Below are 15,635 nucleotides of genomic sequence, written 5' to 3'. Positions count from 1 at the left end.
GGTGACACCCCTGTCACCCCCTCCTGCCTTTTTGCCTACCCTCGTTTTGCTCAGGCAGGGGCTTTGCCCTTGCCTACTAGTTTTCCAATGGGGGGGGGTGCCCTAGCGCACATTTCCGGTAGGCAGGGGAAGAGCCCTGCCTCCTCGTATTGTCGTCAGACAGAGGCCTTGCCCTTGCTGATTCGTTGGTCCAGCACGGGTTTTTCCCCCTCCCGCCTTTACCTTTTTGTTGTCGTGCAGGGGCCTTACCCTTGCCGATGTGCTTTTTCGGCAGGGGTGTAGCCTTGCCTCCGCCGCCTCTTTCCTAGCAGGGGCTATGTATGTGCCTCTGCAGTTCCTGCAAGCAAGAAGCGAGTCCCACCTTTGCCCCTTCTTCTATTCCTCTATTATTTGGCAGTCAGGGATGTAGCCCTGCCCTATTTGGGGGTCTCAACCCCCTTTCTTCTTTTTAAAATGTTAAGCATGATGCTCACTTTTTGCCTTTCGCAGCTCACGCAACGGATCTCGCTCACACCCACAATCGAGACATTGATTGCTTACACTCGGAGTCAGGTGTAACCTCCAAGGTAGGGGAAAGTTGCGCAAAAAGGGCAGTAGATGAACTGAATTAAGTTGAAATAATTAAGTCATTCTAGAGATGCCTAATCGTACTTTATTTCCTTTATGTACTTCTCTGCTTTGCGTATTTAACTGCCTGCACGCTTATTGGTTGAGATATGGTTTCGTACCTCATGCATTATTTACATATTTACATATTTACTTGCTTGTTTAGATATTTGATCGATGTACAAATTTGTACCTCGTGCATTTTACTTATACATCTTTCGCTTGAGGTGTGATTTTTGCATATCGAGTATTGCTTAGTACTTTGCTATCACACTATAATGTTCCCATGCTCATAGTTATTGTATACAAGTCGATGCAACCTTTTATATATCCTGTTTTTGTTAATTTTCGAAGGATGCGAGTTGCGTAACAGTTCCTCCTGAAAGGATTCCTTATACGAATCCAGTTTTCAGATGCACCATTTTGCAAAAGCGAAAATTGGAAGTCTTGCAGGTTGCGAAAGTGCAACTAAGTTTTTCAAGACAATACTTTCGAATAAAATGTTTTATAACTCTAATTTGATATTTTAATATGATTCAAAAACTCTGAAAAGGGTCACAACTTATCAAGGGTGCAACCTTGCAATGCAAGCTCGAAGGTTTTGGGAGTTTCAATATATATCAAGCAAGTCTCTCAAATTGTCGTGTCTTTGGAGAACGAAAGCTAGACCCGCAACGATCTCTTGCATGCAATGTTGTATTGTCACTTCAAAAGAGTGATTCGAGGCAAATCTCGTATCGTGCAACATGCCATTATGTTAATATAAATTAAAAGACTTGATCTTATGAAACAGAGTAATTATTGTATCACTTCTCTTATAAAGGATAAATGTTGGGGTTTCTTTTGAGAAACCGTTTCTCCCTTTTATCGTAGTGGTACCTTTTAATAGGTATGGCCGTACCTTTGGACATGTACGTCACATTGGTGTTACGATGATCGGATGAGAGGTATATGGTAACCTCAAAACGTGTTTTGGCATCTTGTTGCAATCATGTAATGTTGATGATCGCCTAACAGGCAAGAGGCTCGTGAGGGTCTAAAGGACCAGAGCATGACAAATATGAAATTGAATGATTATACTGTGTACTTTTACAATGCAGATGTGTTGGGGATTTCATATGAGAAATCCATTCTCCTCTCATCGTGATTGTACTTTTGAACATGTACGTTGTGTATTACGATGAGGGGTCCATGTTTACCTCGAACGTGCAATGGCGCGTATAACACACATAATAGTGACGGTTTCGCCTTCACAGGCAAGATGCTCGAGTGGGTCGAAAGACCAGAGCATGTAGAACGGGGCGGCGGTTAAAAAACCCCTGTCGTGCTCGTTCGACATGGTTCATCAAGAGAGAGGATGGATGGTACAAAACTCCGATGGACAGGTCCTTTAATGACAGTTACGGGCAAAAGACTCGGATTCCTCAGTCATCGGAGTTAGGGGAAATGGGCTACAAATGGTAGCTTACAGTTGGATGCATCCACAGACCACCTATGCCTTTGGGGATTTACTCTCTTGGTCACTGGCCATCCCCTTAGGAGCGGACTCAGTCAGCCATCCGGGTTATCTAAAACACATAGCATAATAAACTCCTGGACTGGTCTCGACTATTTCTATGTTTCGTGCCTTGCGCGTACCCGCCTGGCCAGCTAATATCGAAATATAAGATAAACTATTCACATTATTAAAATATGCCACGCTGGTTGTAGCGTTACACTAGTTCCTTGTTTATAATAACTGGCTGCTCGTGCTAGTTAAATGCTTATGATAATAGCATTATGCTAGTTGCAATATGACACTTGTGACATGCTTTACTACTTGGTCAAACTATCCTGGCTTGTCAATGTGATTGCTTACAGCTCGTAACCTACGAACTGTTTATAACTAAGACTAATGGAGTTGCCTGTCTTATTAGTTGCTTACAACTTCTGGTTAGTATAACTATTGTTGTATGATTGCTTATCGAGTGCAACTTATAGACTCTTTGTCGTGCAATTTCTTGCACCTTATGAGTGAGGTAGTTACTTGCCGTAAAATTTTGTAAACTTTTAATTGTTTGCATATTCAAATATTCATGTTAGAAATGCTTACTCATTTGCATAGTCTATTGCACCTGCCAAATATAACTCATAATTTATTTTAATTGCTTATTTCAGTTCTATATTGACTCTCTTGTGCACCTACCAGTTTTTCGTGAAACTGACCCATTGATGGGCAGGTGATGTACATGTGATACAGCTTGCGATGACACGATGACATGATGAGATCAAGATGAAGCTCTTTCCCTGACGTTTCGCTCCTGAGGATATATTAGTAAATTTGGTATAAAGTGTCTTTCAAAATTTCTCTTTTAAATAAACCTTGAGTTACTAAAGTTGTTATACTAAACTTCTTTTTTGTTTCAATAAATATAATGAGTTGCAAATTTGATGTACAAATTCTCAATTATTGAAACTGCATTATGAAACCATTTGATTTCAATGGTTATGCGAAATTCGACAAAAGAAAGTTTACGCTGTAATGCGCTCAAGGTCCATTGACTTGTTTTGAAAAAACATCATTTTCCGCTAAAGTACTATTTAAACTCTGATAATCGTATGATTTCAAAGCTTTCTAAACTATTCTAAAAGTTACAAGTCCTGGATTTTTTGGGCATTACAGACTGGGTGACCTGGACAGACCCCCATACCAGCCCAGCTACTCGGCTGGACTGTCCCTGGCAGGTCCCAGCCTGCTCCAGTCCAGCCGAGTGGCTGGACTGGGCTTGATGGTGTAACGCCCCGAAATTTCTTAACTTGACAAGTAAAGTTTTATGAGGGAATTCCCTGAAAGCTTGAACTCTGTTGTTCTGAAAACCCTTCAAAAAGTATCTTTCTATTTTGAAAATCAAGTTTTTGCAAATCTCAGGCACGTTAGCTCGGCAATCCAAACATGACCACGACGATAAATAGCAGACAGCTGAAAAGAGTACTATATTCTTAATAAAAAGTCACTGTACAAGGAAAATCAACAGGAGGCCCGACCTCCAGGTTAAAACAAAAACCCAAAACTCAAAACCCTGCAACGATAGCCAGAAGTCTGGATGGAAAAGTATAGCCTCGAGCCACATCGCATGCACCGTTGACTGGCTGTCGCCGCTACTCATCACCTGCCCATAAAATGGGTCAGTCTTGCGAAAAACTAGTAGGAGTGTAAAAAAAACAAGAACTAGTAGGTAAAGCAGTTAAGCATACCACAACAGCAACAATGAGAAAAGATATACTACACAAGAAAACTTACCAGTATGCCAGCACGTAATACCACAAGTATGCAAAAACAACAACCGAAGGGTGATCATGCTTAATTTGGTTATCACTTGTTAATCGACCATGTGGGTACGTACATGGCACACGAGCCGAAACAGTCGAGACCAATCCGAGGGTTCATTATGCCATGTATCTTAAAATACCTTGGTTGACTGACTGAATCCTATCCTAAGGGGACGACCGGTGGTCGAGAGAGCAAGCCCCCAAAGGCCCAGTAGGGATGCATCCAACTTCTGCAGAAGTGTTAGGCTATCTAGTGCAGCCTCTTTCCCCTAACCTCCGATGACCGGGGAAGCCGAGTCTTTTGCCCGTAAATAGCCATTAATGGCCTGTCCATCGGAGTTGGTACCCTTCGTCCTCTCTCTTGGCGAAGCTGAGTCGAATTGAGTGCGACAGGGGTTTCTTAACCGCCGCCTCATTCTTCATGCTCTGATCCATTAGACCCAAACCCAAATGAACATCTTGCCTGTGAAGGCGCCTGGGATCCTTTAGGTGTATTCTCAATCAGTATAATTGCACAATCGAGGTCTAATCTGCCTCATGGTACTCCTTGCACTGTGCCAACTATATTAGCGCTGCAATAGTACCCAAAAACCAAACGTTTGCCCAAATTCAAGAAACAACAACCCTTCGTGCAACGAGGGTCTTGTCTCGAGTTAGGAAAACCAGTATCTCATTTCGTAACTCACTGCAGAGTTCGAACGTTGATACTCACGCTCTTACGCAGGGCTAAGTTCTGCTGTTGAAGCCTACCAATCCACGGCAGGGTTGAGACTACGACAATAAAAAGAAGAAACATATATATGTGTGAAATAGCAGAAGCAACAACAAATGAAATCAACAGGGACCAAGATCGCGAAACCGCATCCTAGAAGTAAAAGACAAGAAAGGAAAGTGCAAAAAGAAAAGCCTTGGCACATATAGCGCGACAGCAACGAAAAATAAAGTGCAGAAAGGAAACGGGACCAGGATCGTGAAACCGCGTCCTAGAAGTAAAAGACAATAAAGAAAGGTACACAAAAAGAAAATCCTTGGCACATATAGTGCGACGACAATGATAAGTAAAGTGCATGAAAAGTAAAGTGCAGGAAAGGACGTACATATATACTATATGTAAATGTTTTAATTTATTGGTTAAGTCCTTTGTTTTTAGCAGTTCATTGTTCATGTTCCTTTTTACGCAAACCCCTACCTAGAAGGGGTGTGATGGTCTATACGCTTGCGAGGGTAAGTGATCACTGTCTCGGGCCACGTAGCACGAGAAGACTCTGTGGTGCAACCTGTAAAGCTACAAGAGGTCAATACGCCATAACTCTACGAGGAACGGGTCCGGTAAGACTTGTAGTGGTACCAGACCCCAGAAACTAGGGAACAGAGGCAGCAAGGCAGGGGAGGGAGCGGAGGCTCCTTGCCAAAACCACCTCAAAAGGAAACAGGGCAGGGGGCAGAACCCCCTCCTGACGGGAAGCAAAAAGGAGAGCAGGGGGAGCTTCGCCCCCTGCTGGAAAGCACAAGCCAGGGGGCAAAGCCCCCTGCCGAGGAGCACAGGAAGACAGGGGCTCGCCCCTTGCCAGAAAAAGTAAGGCAGGGGGCGAAACCTCCTGCCGCAACACAAAAGAAGGTAGGGGGCCCACCCCCTGTCGGGAAGGCATAGGAAGCTCGCCCCCCTGCCTGAAATCATAAGGCGGGGGGGGGGCTCGCCCCCTGCCGGAAGACACAAGGCAGGGGGGTGAAACCCTTTGCCAGAAAACCCAAGAAGGCAGGGGGCTCGCCCCCTGCCGAAAAACACAAGAGGGCAGGGGGCTCGCCCCTTGCCGGAAAACACAAGGCAGCCCCCTCCCCTACCAAACAACACAAGGCAGGGGGCTCGCCCCCCCTGTCGTAAAGCACAAGGCAAAGGGGGCTCGCCCCCTGTCGGAAATCGCAAGGCAGGGGGGGCGAAACCCCCCTGCCTGAAGCCACCAAAAGGCAGGGGGATTGCCCCCAGCCGGAAATTGCAAGGCAGGGGGGGCGAAACCCCCATGCCGGAAGCCACCCCCCCCTCCTGTCGAGGCCGCAGGCGGAGGGGTTCGCTCCCCCCTCTCATGCGGGAAACAGGAAGACGAGGGAGAGGGGGACTCACCTGGAGGTCTCCGACGGAGGTGGGTAGCGGGCGTCGACAGGTGGCAGGGACGGCGACGGCTGGAAGGAGGTGGGGGAAAATCCGGGCGTCGGGGAGAGGATAGGCGACAGGGAGGGGAGAGCATTCGATGCTTCCCCCCCCCTGTTTCATTTATAAGCAGGAAAAGGGGGAGCGGGCGCCGCTCGGTAGGCCCTTACGGCCTACCGATAGCTATCCTCTCATGGGGCTCGGATCCGGATCCGACCCGGGTCCAGGATGATTAATTTTTTTTTCTAGTTATTACAGATGGGGCCCAATCAAAGCCTAGGGCTGTCAAGCCAGCCCCCGACTTGACTGTCGATACACAGGCCCCAACTCGGGCTTGTGTGGGAGGCTATGCCACGGCCTGGCAGTCAGCCAAGGTCCACTTGGCTGGCTGCCAGTCAGCCCAAAACCCACACAAAAAGTTTAATCTTTTTTTTTTAAAACAGCCTGCTGCCCAACAGGCCTGGTTTCTGCCAGCCTGGTTGGCCCAGCAGGTCCATTGAATCCCAGTCTGGCCCGTGTTGGCCAGACCGTTGGCTAAACAGAAACTTTCTGATTCTTTTTTTTTTTTGAAAGTTTACACCCAGCCGACCCAGTCGGCTGGGCGTGACAGGGTATTGTAAGGCCCAGGCTGGGCCTGTGCACCACTCGCCACAGGCTGCCAGCCATCCCCAAACCACTTTTTTTTTTTCCAAATTTTAAAGATAACCCCCCCCCCCCCCCCCCTTTTTTTTTTGCAGGGCCCTCAAGGCTGCTGGGCTCCAAGGGCCTAACAGGCCAGGCCACTGAATAAATTCAGCTGGGCCTATGGCCTGTCAAAGTATGATCAAAGCAGGCCACACTTGCAGCCCCAAGCCACTAGCAGGCTGCCCAGCCGAGCTCGCTCGGCTGGGCCTTGCTGCACAGTCCAAGCATGTTATATAAAAAAAATACATCAGCACAGGGTCCATAAAAATATTTTTCATAAGTAGACAAAAGAAACGCATGCTGTTAAACCTGTATTATGTATGCACATTCAAATTTAGGGACCCCTGTATGCACTTAGTGTAAGATAGCGTTTTTTTGGTCCTTAGTCAATTCATGAGATTTTCGAAATTTGGCTAAGTCCGGTAGAAAAATCGTTTGAGGCTTGATTTTTAGACCAATGTCTTTGAGTCTAGGCTTAACCCAGGTCTCGTCGACAAGGTCAAGGCGAGCCAATCAAAACATAGTAAAGAGTTTTAAATTCGACTTTTAAATACAAGCAAAATTCGGTATAATTTCAGACAAAATTCAGAATTTTATATGCTTGTCATATGTCGTTGGATGCGTCTCGGAATTCTGAGCGCAACGATACTTTATTTTCCACGTTTTGGGCAACGGTTGGCCCGAAAATCACGTTTTTTGCAAAAAAAGCCCAGTTTGGATCTTGGATCCGAATTTGGATCGGATCGGATCTGATGGGTTTGACCCAAATTAATATAGATCTGGACTCTTATCCAGACCCATATTAATCTGGTTTTGGTTCTAGCCGAAATCCATTTGGATTTTTAGAGTTGGATTTGGATCTTGGATTCGGATCCAAATCCATGTCCAACAAAATTATAACTTTAAATTCAGTTAGTGGCTTTAAATTGAAGTTATTTTCATAAAAAAGTCTTCCTAGTCAATATGACCAATTTTGAAAGCTTTTAAATATTTAAGAATTAATAAATTCAAAAAAATAAATTATTTAATTTATTAATTTTTATTAATTTCGGGGTGGAGGTTAAGGAGGATTAGGGTTTAGGTGAGATAAGCCTCTTGCTTAACTAAAAAGGAGGCTAAAGACCTTCCAAGAATATGAGAAAGTCAAAAAGTCAACAAAGAGGAAGTTAAAATTTTTTGGAAACCTCCCTTAGAGAGAGTCCCACTTTTGGCAACTCTCTCTAAGAGAGATTGCTGGAGATAGGGGGGCGTCACCCCCTCTCTCTCTTCTTTTATTTAAAAGAGAGAGAGAGAGAGAGAGAGAGAGAGAGAGAGAGAGAGAGAGAGAGAGAGAGAGGTTTGGAAGTCATTAATCCTCAGCCCAAAGCTTGTTCCACCATTGATTTCGTGTTGTTCATCAAAGGTACGGGTATTTCTTGCTGAACCGGATGAGAAATCGGGTGGAGATGGATTTCAGACATGTTTTTGATGAAACAGACCAGCCGAACCAGGTTCGGCTGGCCTGTCAGGTCGTGCCCCTGGTTGTAGGCCCAGCCGAGTGATCTGCTGGGCATGACTTTTAAAAAAAAAAAACTGTTTTCTTTTGGGTTCGGCTGTTGGCTGGCTGGCAGCCAGCCGAGTGGCACTCGCCTGACTGCCAGCTGCTGGCCGAGCCGACAGGCCCAGCCAAGTGATCGGCTGGGTGCGGTGCTGGTTTTGGCAGGGCCGTGGCAGGCCCAGCCGACCCAGTCGGCTGGGTGCTGGCTTGTGATACAGGTAATACAAAAAAAAATTTAATAAATAAAGTTTTTCTTTTTGTTGTACTGTTAGGTCTGACAGCATACATGGGCCCGGATCGGGCCTGTGCATATGCTGCCAGACCCAGCCGACAGGGTCGGCTGGGTATGGGTTGAAACAAAAGAAAAATATATATATATATATATATATATATATATATATATATATATGTATGTATATATATATATAATAAAAATATTTTTTATGCATATAGGGTTGGGCTGGATGTCAGACCAGCCATCCTGGCTCGGTTGGCCTGACAGGCCGAGCCTGGGTGCCAGGTGAGCCAGCCGGGTGTCGGCTGGGCATGGGTTGTTTGGTAAAAAAAAAAAATGTATAATACTAGCCCACAAACATTTTTTTTCTTTATATATATCCATGAATATGCCTGTACTGTTGACTGTTATGTTTCCTATTTATATATTCATCTCTGATTTCGTTGAAGCATTGACAGGCATGTGAATATGCATGTGTCATACCATCATACCCTATTGTCAGATGTAAATATCCTCTGCAATTCTGAAAATTTCATTGAAGTATAGGGATATGATGATGTTATCCTTTATTGAAAAAAAAATATATATATGATTGTATAATACTCCCAACGGTTTTGAATTTGGTTTTTATCACTTAATGACTGGGTTTTACAAACTGTTATCAGTCATACACAGATACAGCCACAGTGGCTGACCTGTGTATGTGCTGATAGGGCCAGCCGACAGGGTCGGCTGGACTGGTTTGACTAGCCAGCCAATAGGCTGTTTGGTCCGGGGCTGACATACCCAACCAACAGCTCAAACATGTGCTGAATTATATGTTTTGACAGAAGGAAATATGAATCTTATACATGCAGAATTTTATTTTTATGTACATTATTGTAGTTGTGCAATTAAAACGTGTGGATGTTGTGTTGTCATGCATTGCCAGGTCATTGATGTTTTATATTTAATACGAGCATGTGCACTTGATGGGAATATGTACTTGCATGTGCACAGAGACACTCAAGGGAGTATGCATTGGCATGGATATATGTAAGTTGATGCAAGATTTCACAGGGCAAAGATGCATATGAATTAAGCACTTTCATGCTTATGAATAGTTTTGCTTTGCGTGTACATTTGGAACATGAGTCTTGTATGATAAATGACACAATGCTTGGTTTTGGCATGCGATGCATCGATGGTCTAAATGAACCATCGGCCTGGAGAGTCGTGAGTTTGGTTGTTTTTCTTAAATATTTAATTGTATCGCTTAAAATCACACTTGTTAGTACTGCACTGTTCTGGTTGTCCTCACGAGCGGGAATCCCGTGATGGTTCTCGCAGGGGTGGATGCGAGCTTTTGCATACTGAATTGCAAACCTCAAATAATGACTTTTAATAACAGACACTAATTAAGAACAATGTAATATACGTTCTGAGATCTCTCATCGAAAGAAAGAGAATCTTAGATATCCGGTCTTGGGTAGACTGTGAAGATACAAAAACTCTGTGGGCTTTATTTTGTCCCCTGAACCTGATATTGAGGTTCCTTCTCCTGACCTTGGTTTTAGGGAGAGTCTGCCGCTTGACCTGGGGGTGGTGTGTTTGATACAACTGTTGTTTTGGTACTAAGGAAGTAACACTTGTGGGCGTGAGGTGTCTCTTGTGTCCCAACATTAGATGTGAATGTTTAATGTTCCGAAGGTGATTCGGTCGAGGACTGAGTTTGGGACCCAGTAAATAAAATACAACTTGTGTGCTAAACTGCCTTGAGAACCTAACTTAACCTCAGGGATTGTACCCGTTTGGTGTATCCACGGGCAATGGTAATTAAAAAGAGGAACTTAAAGTTGTATACATTTAATTGGGCATGCATATGAAAAAGAAAAACTTAAATGAAAGATAATAAAAGGATTCATGCATTGCACATACATCATGCATTTTCCTGCTATGCATTAGATCATGCATATTTTAATTGTTCTCTCAACCATTACATGATGGTGAGTGTGTGATGTTTACTTCCTATTGCATGTTTAAGGTTTATTACTCGCTACTGCTTTAATGTTTGTGCATGCTTAGCACTTGTAACTGTTGTAAGGAAAATTTCTTAAATGCTATAAATTGTCGTATTTGCATTTTTCTCAAATTATTGTATATCTTATCTTAATCATTTGTCTTATCTGTTTCATAAAGAAGTAACTATGCTCAGGATTTCGATTCTGACACCTTACTTTATTGGTTTTTCGCAGGGACAGGTGATCAATGAAGTGGGCAGCTCTTGGAAGGGCACGAGAGTCACATTTGGTTTTTGATGGCTTCACTTGCGGACATAGTGTCTCTTCTTTTCGTTTTTTTAGTTTTGTTGTTTCTTTCAGTTCTTTTGTTTCAGTTAGTTGCTATTTTATTTTCTGTTGTGTAGAACATTGTCTCTAGAGTTAGATTTTGATTCATAAATAAAGAAGTTTGCTTTGGTTCTTGTGGATGATAAATGTAAGCCCCTTTGTAGTGTTTGGCTATCCAATTGGAATTGGAACTGTGAGGACGTTGGGTTTCTAGGAAGTTTTCCGCAATGGTTAAAAAAAAAAAATTCTGTATTTTTCAAGAGGTATGAGTTGGGGTCGTTACACTTAGGTGCATACATAACTTCAAACGTATGCACTATGCATGATCAACACTAATATGCATATATAAGCATACGAACGACTCCAATAAAGTATTGGGATTCACCAACCGAGACTCAAATTCAAAAAAGTAAAATATTGTTGCACTCAGAATTTCGAGACGCATCCAACGATATATTACATGAATAGTAAATTCCGAATTTCGTCCGAAAATAACCTGAATTTTGCTCGAATTTAAAAGTCGAAAATAAAACTCTTTATCTCGTTTCGATTGGCTCGTTACAACCTTGTCGATGGGACCTGGGCCAAGCCCGGACTCAAAGACATCATTCTAAAAATTGAGCCTCAAACGATTTTTCTCCCAGACTTAAGTGTGAAAATACGCGATATTACAAGTTGCCTCCCATCTTTCAAGACATATAGAAAGCTACTCGAGCCCCAACCCTGATAAAAATCAATCTGATTGCACTTACCCCTTCCCTTGCATCTTGAGCAACCAAATCCATGATGAGATGCCGTTTCCCATACCCTTCTTCTTTCAACTGTCAATCCAGAAGCAATGAAGCCATCCGTTTTGAAGCTCGTCCATAGATGATTTTAACTCCTTTCATCATGCATTTCTACAGTAACGAGTCTCCTACACACTTTTTTGAAGTCTCAAGTTTTCTTTTTCGTTTCCAGATTTGCGTATGGTCAACTTAAACATTGTCTGATTAGTTGCCATATTTTGAGTAAGGATTATTCTATGATTTAATGAATTCAGCAATGCTGATTTTCTTTTTTCCTTTTCTTTTTACCTGAAAAATCATTTCCTAAAGAGCCACCATCTCTTAGGTCTGCTTCCTGATATGCTGAGTTGAGGCTGGAGAATTTTCTTTTCCAATTTCGTTATTACTGTAATCTGCTTGGTCAATGGTCAAGTGCTTGTAAAAACAATGGCTCTTAAAATGTTAAGCAGCAGCTTGTCTATGTTGACCTTATACTTGAGTGTAGCATAAGATATTGATCTGATATGCCTGCATTTGGAATTTTGGAGACTAATTGAGCTACTCGTAAATCTGTATGATAGCTGATGTGTTTGCCCATGTATATAACCCTGGAAAGAACTTGCTATTGCCAAGCTAATAAGAAAAGTACACATAAAATTTGCTAGATAACGATGTTTTTATTTCTCTTTTCTTTTAGGGGTATGGCAGGTCACTGTGGTTAATGCATGGATTTTTTAGAGCCAATGGAAGTTGTGGATATGTTAAAAAACCTGATTTTCTGATGAAGAATGGCCCTGATAGTAAGGTTTTTGACCCTCAAGCGAAGCTCCCAGTGAAGAAAACCTTGAAGGTAAATTTCATCCAGCTCAGAGTTATTGTTAGTCCATCAATTTTCTTTCTATAATTTTCTTGTACTTCTGTAATTGCGTTCATGTTATTGAGCAGGTGAAGGTGTATATGGGGGATGGATGGCACTTGGATTTCAAGAAAACACACTTTGATACATACTCCCCACCGGATTTCTATGCAAGGGTATGATTTTTTCTAAAGTTATGGTCCTTCCTTTCTTCACTTTAGCGGTCGGGGTAGAGCAACTACTTTTTCCATGTTTTGACATGATATTAAAAACAAAGGAAAATATAAAACGGAAAGCCTTTGCAGTTTTAGGAGGATGTGGCACCCATCATCATGCTTGTGAACATTTGGCAAAGTCTTGAACATGCTTAGTAGAGTCACGCCATTCTAACCAAAGGTTCTCAGGCTTTGGATCCTGCTGGTGGCTATTCCCCAAGACTATCATGAAAAAGCAAAAAACTAAAGAAAACACTTTGATGCTATAGCAAATATTTTTCAGAGGCCAATGAACTGATCTCCTTTATGAAATATGATTGATACAAATCTTCTCCAGTTTCTTTTTTCCCCTTCTTTTTTTTTCCCTCCTCCAGGATAGAGTTTAGTGGAAAAGTTGGATACTAGTAACAAGTAGAGTGTAAGTGAAAAGATGACTGTAATAAATAGAGGAAAAACAGAAAAATGTTTTCCAGTTTGCAGATTGTGGAATAGCACAACTACAAGTGCTGAATTTTTTTTCTCTGTTTCATCACACTTTCCTCTTACTGCTAAGGTTCATTTGAATGCCTTGGATCTCAGACCCAAGGATAGGATCGGATTTGTCATGGGCCCCATGTCCAATCATGTTTTATGCAAACAAGGGACCAGAAATACTCGGACTCAAGATCCAGGAAGGGCCTTTGATCATAGAATTTCTGGCTCCATCCCTCAAAATCCCCAATTCTTACTCCTCTTCACGCCCTTGGTTTTCATTTCTGTTCGCTACTCCCTTGCCTCAAACTGAGGATCAGTGATCCTATTGTCATAGAATCCCCACGGACCTCAGATCAGAGATATTCAAATTCACCCTGGAGGCCCCTTCTTTTTTATTCCCATGGAAGGGAATAGTCTTTCATGGGAAAGGGGCACATATTTCTAAAAGTCTTGCCAGCTCAACCTTCCCATGAAAGTTCTTTTATATGGGAGGTGGTATGAAGGGAAATGTACATGAAAAGAGGAAGGTCGTGGGAAAAACTAGGGTTCACTTGCACCAGCATGACACTTTCCACCATGATACTTGAGTGTTTGTTTCACCCATGGTAGGAAAGGGAGAGGGAAAGTGACGCCAGCTGAGCAATTTCCTATGAAAACTGCATGAAACAAATGGGCTCTTAATGTTTCAACCTGGTGGTATTGTTCTAAACAGAAGCTTTATGCTGGGTTCTTTCTTTTAATGGACTTGTAGAGAACTAAGGCATTGATAGGTTAAACCAATCATTTTGTATTACTTCCATTTCAAAATAACAGTAATCTCTGCATCCATTAATCAACAGGTTGGTATTGCTGGGGTAACAGCAGATACTGTAATGAAGAAAACAAGGACGATTGAGGACAACTGGTCGCCTGTTTGGGATGAAGAGTTCTACTTCCCCTTGACTCTCCCTGAGTTGGCATTGCTCCGGATTGAAGTTCATGAATATGATATGTCTGAGAAAGATGATTTTGGCGGGCAGGCATGTTTGCCCATATCAGAATTGAAGTCTGGAATCCGAGCAGTACCACTTTTTGACAAAAAGGGTGAGAAACTTAAATCTGTAAAGCTTCTTATGAGATTTGAATTCTGTTGATACGTTGTCAATGGGCTTCTAGTTGCTCAGACATTCTGCCACAGAAGGTGTTACCAATTCATAAGGCATTGTTGTTGTACCGGTTTATGAGTGGCTTGTACCTCCTATTGTTAAATGTTGTGGAACATCATTGTTGATACAGGTGGATAAATGTGTTAATACCAAGAATTCTCTGTGAAAGCTGCTGCCTTGCATTTTTGTTTCTTTTATGTGGCAAATTTTCTTTTATTGTTAGAAACATTGAGGTAAAGCAGTTCTGGGAGTGCATATGGTTAATTCATGACCCTACTTAGGTTGAGCCAAACGAGAGAGTAATGATACTTGGGATGACGGCAGCCTGATAAACAAGCGGTTTCACCTTTATCTTTGCAATGAAATTTACCAACAATGAAGGTGGGGCGTGTGTGCGCGTGCAGGAAAATCTAGAGGTTCTCAGCTGCAATATCATATGGCTGAATATGCTCTTGTTTGCATGGATCTAGCCACCAAATGTGGGATCTAACCATATACAAATGTGTTTTTATTTTGTTTTGCCATCATCAGTATATGGTAAGACTCAATTTTTAAGACAGTAAAAATCAACAGCTCACAATTCATGTAAACGGCGGTGATTTAAGAATAGCCCAACATAGTAGCCAAACTCGTCATTGGCAGTGACCCGGTCTTACCTTCTCCAAATCATGATTAATTGGGAGAAAAATCGGTCAACCTCGGCATGCAATCTCTTCGTCAAATCAATGATTAACCACCAAAATCGCAAATCATGATTAATCAGCAATGTTGTGAATATTGCATTAAAAGCCACAAACAGCTAAATTTTAAAATATGCAAAAAAATCATCTAATTACAATCTTAAAATTGATGGGAGATTAATATTTTAATTATATAATACTAATATGTCAAAACTATGCTGCTTATAAGTAGATGCCAATTAAAAACAATGTCAAATCTATATCGGCAAAATGTTGAAATTAACAAAACTTAATTCTAAAAAATAGTTAGTTTTTACTTTATTATTGACATTTTTGAATGTATACTGTTAAGTAATTATATTTATTAAACTTACTAGATTAGTATTTTTAAACATACATAAAATACTTTTAGCTTTATATTCATATTCGTTTTAGTTTTATACTTCACATTTTACCATTTTCAAACTTTTGATTTTGTAATTAAATAATAAAATAGTAACCTTTTTATCAGCAAATAGTAACCTTTTTTAGTATTATACCTAAACTCTCTCTAACGCCCTCCCAAATAAAATGACGATACATTACCATTTATCACCGAGGTTTGTTGGTTAGTGATATCCTGATTTTCCTAGCAAATTTGTGTCGCCAATTTGG

General features: G+C 41.9%; 1 protein-coding gene across 1 annotated transcript in view; it reads left to right on the top strand.

Moving 5' to 3' along the window:
• LOC149820847 (phosphoinositide phospholipase C 2-like) overlaps positions 1 to 14,469 on the top strand; it is a 179,136-nt gene extending 164,667 nt beyond the window's left edge. The window contains exons 7-9 of the mRNA XM_089982996.1: positions 12,309 to 12,461; positions 12,557 to 12,643; positions 13,996 to 14,469. Coding sequence (XP_089839122.1) covers positions 12,309 to 12,461; positions 12,557 to 12,643; positions 13,996 to 14,289 — 534 coding nt within the window. The 3' untranslated portion in view covers positions 14,290 to 14,469. The remainder of the gene's footprint in view (positions 1 to 12,308; positions 12,462 to 12,556; positions 12,644 to 13,995) is intronic.
• Positions 14,470 to 15,635: the final 1,166 nt, after the last annotated feature.

This window comes from Nuphar pumila, chromosome 12, assembly GCF_984573655.1.
Source record: "Nuphar pumila chromosome 12, dmNupPumi1.hap1.1, whole genome shotgun sequence".
In the NCBI taxonomy this organism is placed as follows: Eukaryota; Viridiplantae; Streptophyta; class Magnoliopsida; order Nymphaeales; family Nymphaeaceae; genus Nuphar; species Nuphar pumila.
The sequence above is the reverse complement of the archived record's forward strand: the minus strand, read 5'-3'. Positions and strand labels throughout refer to the sequence as shown.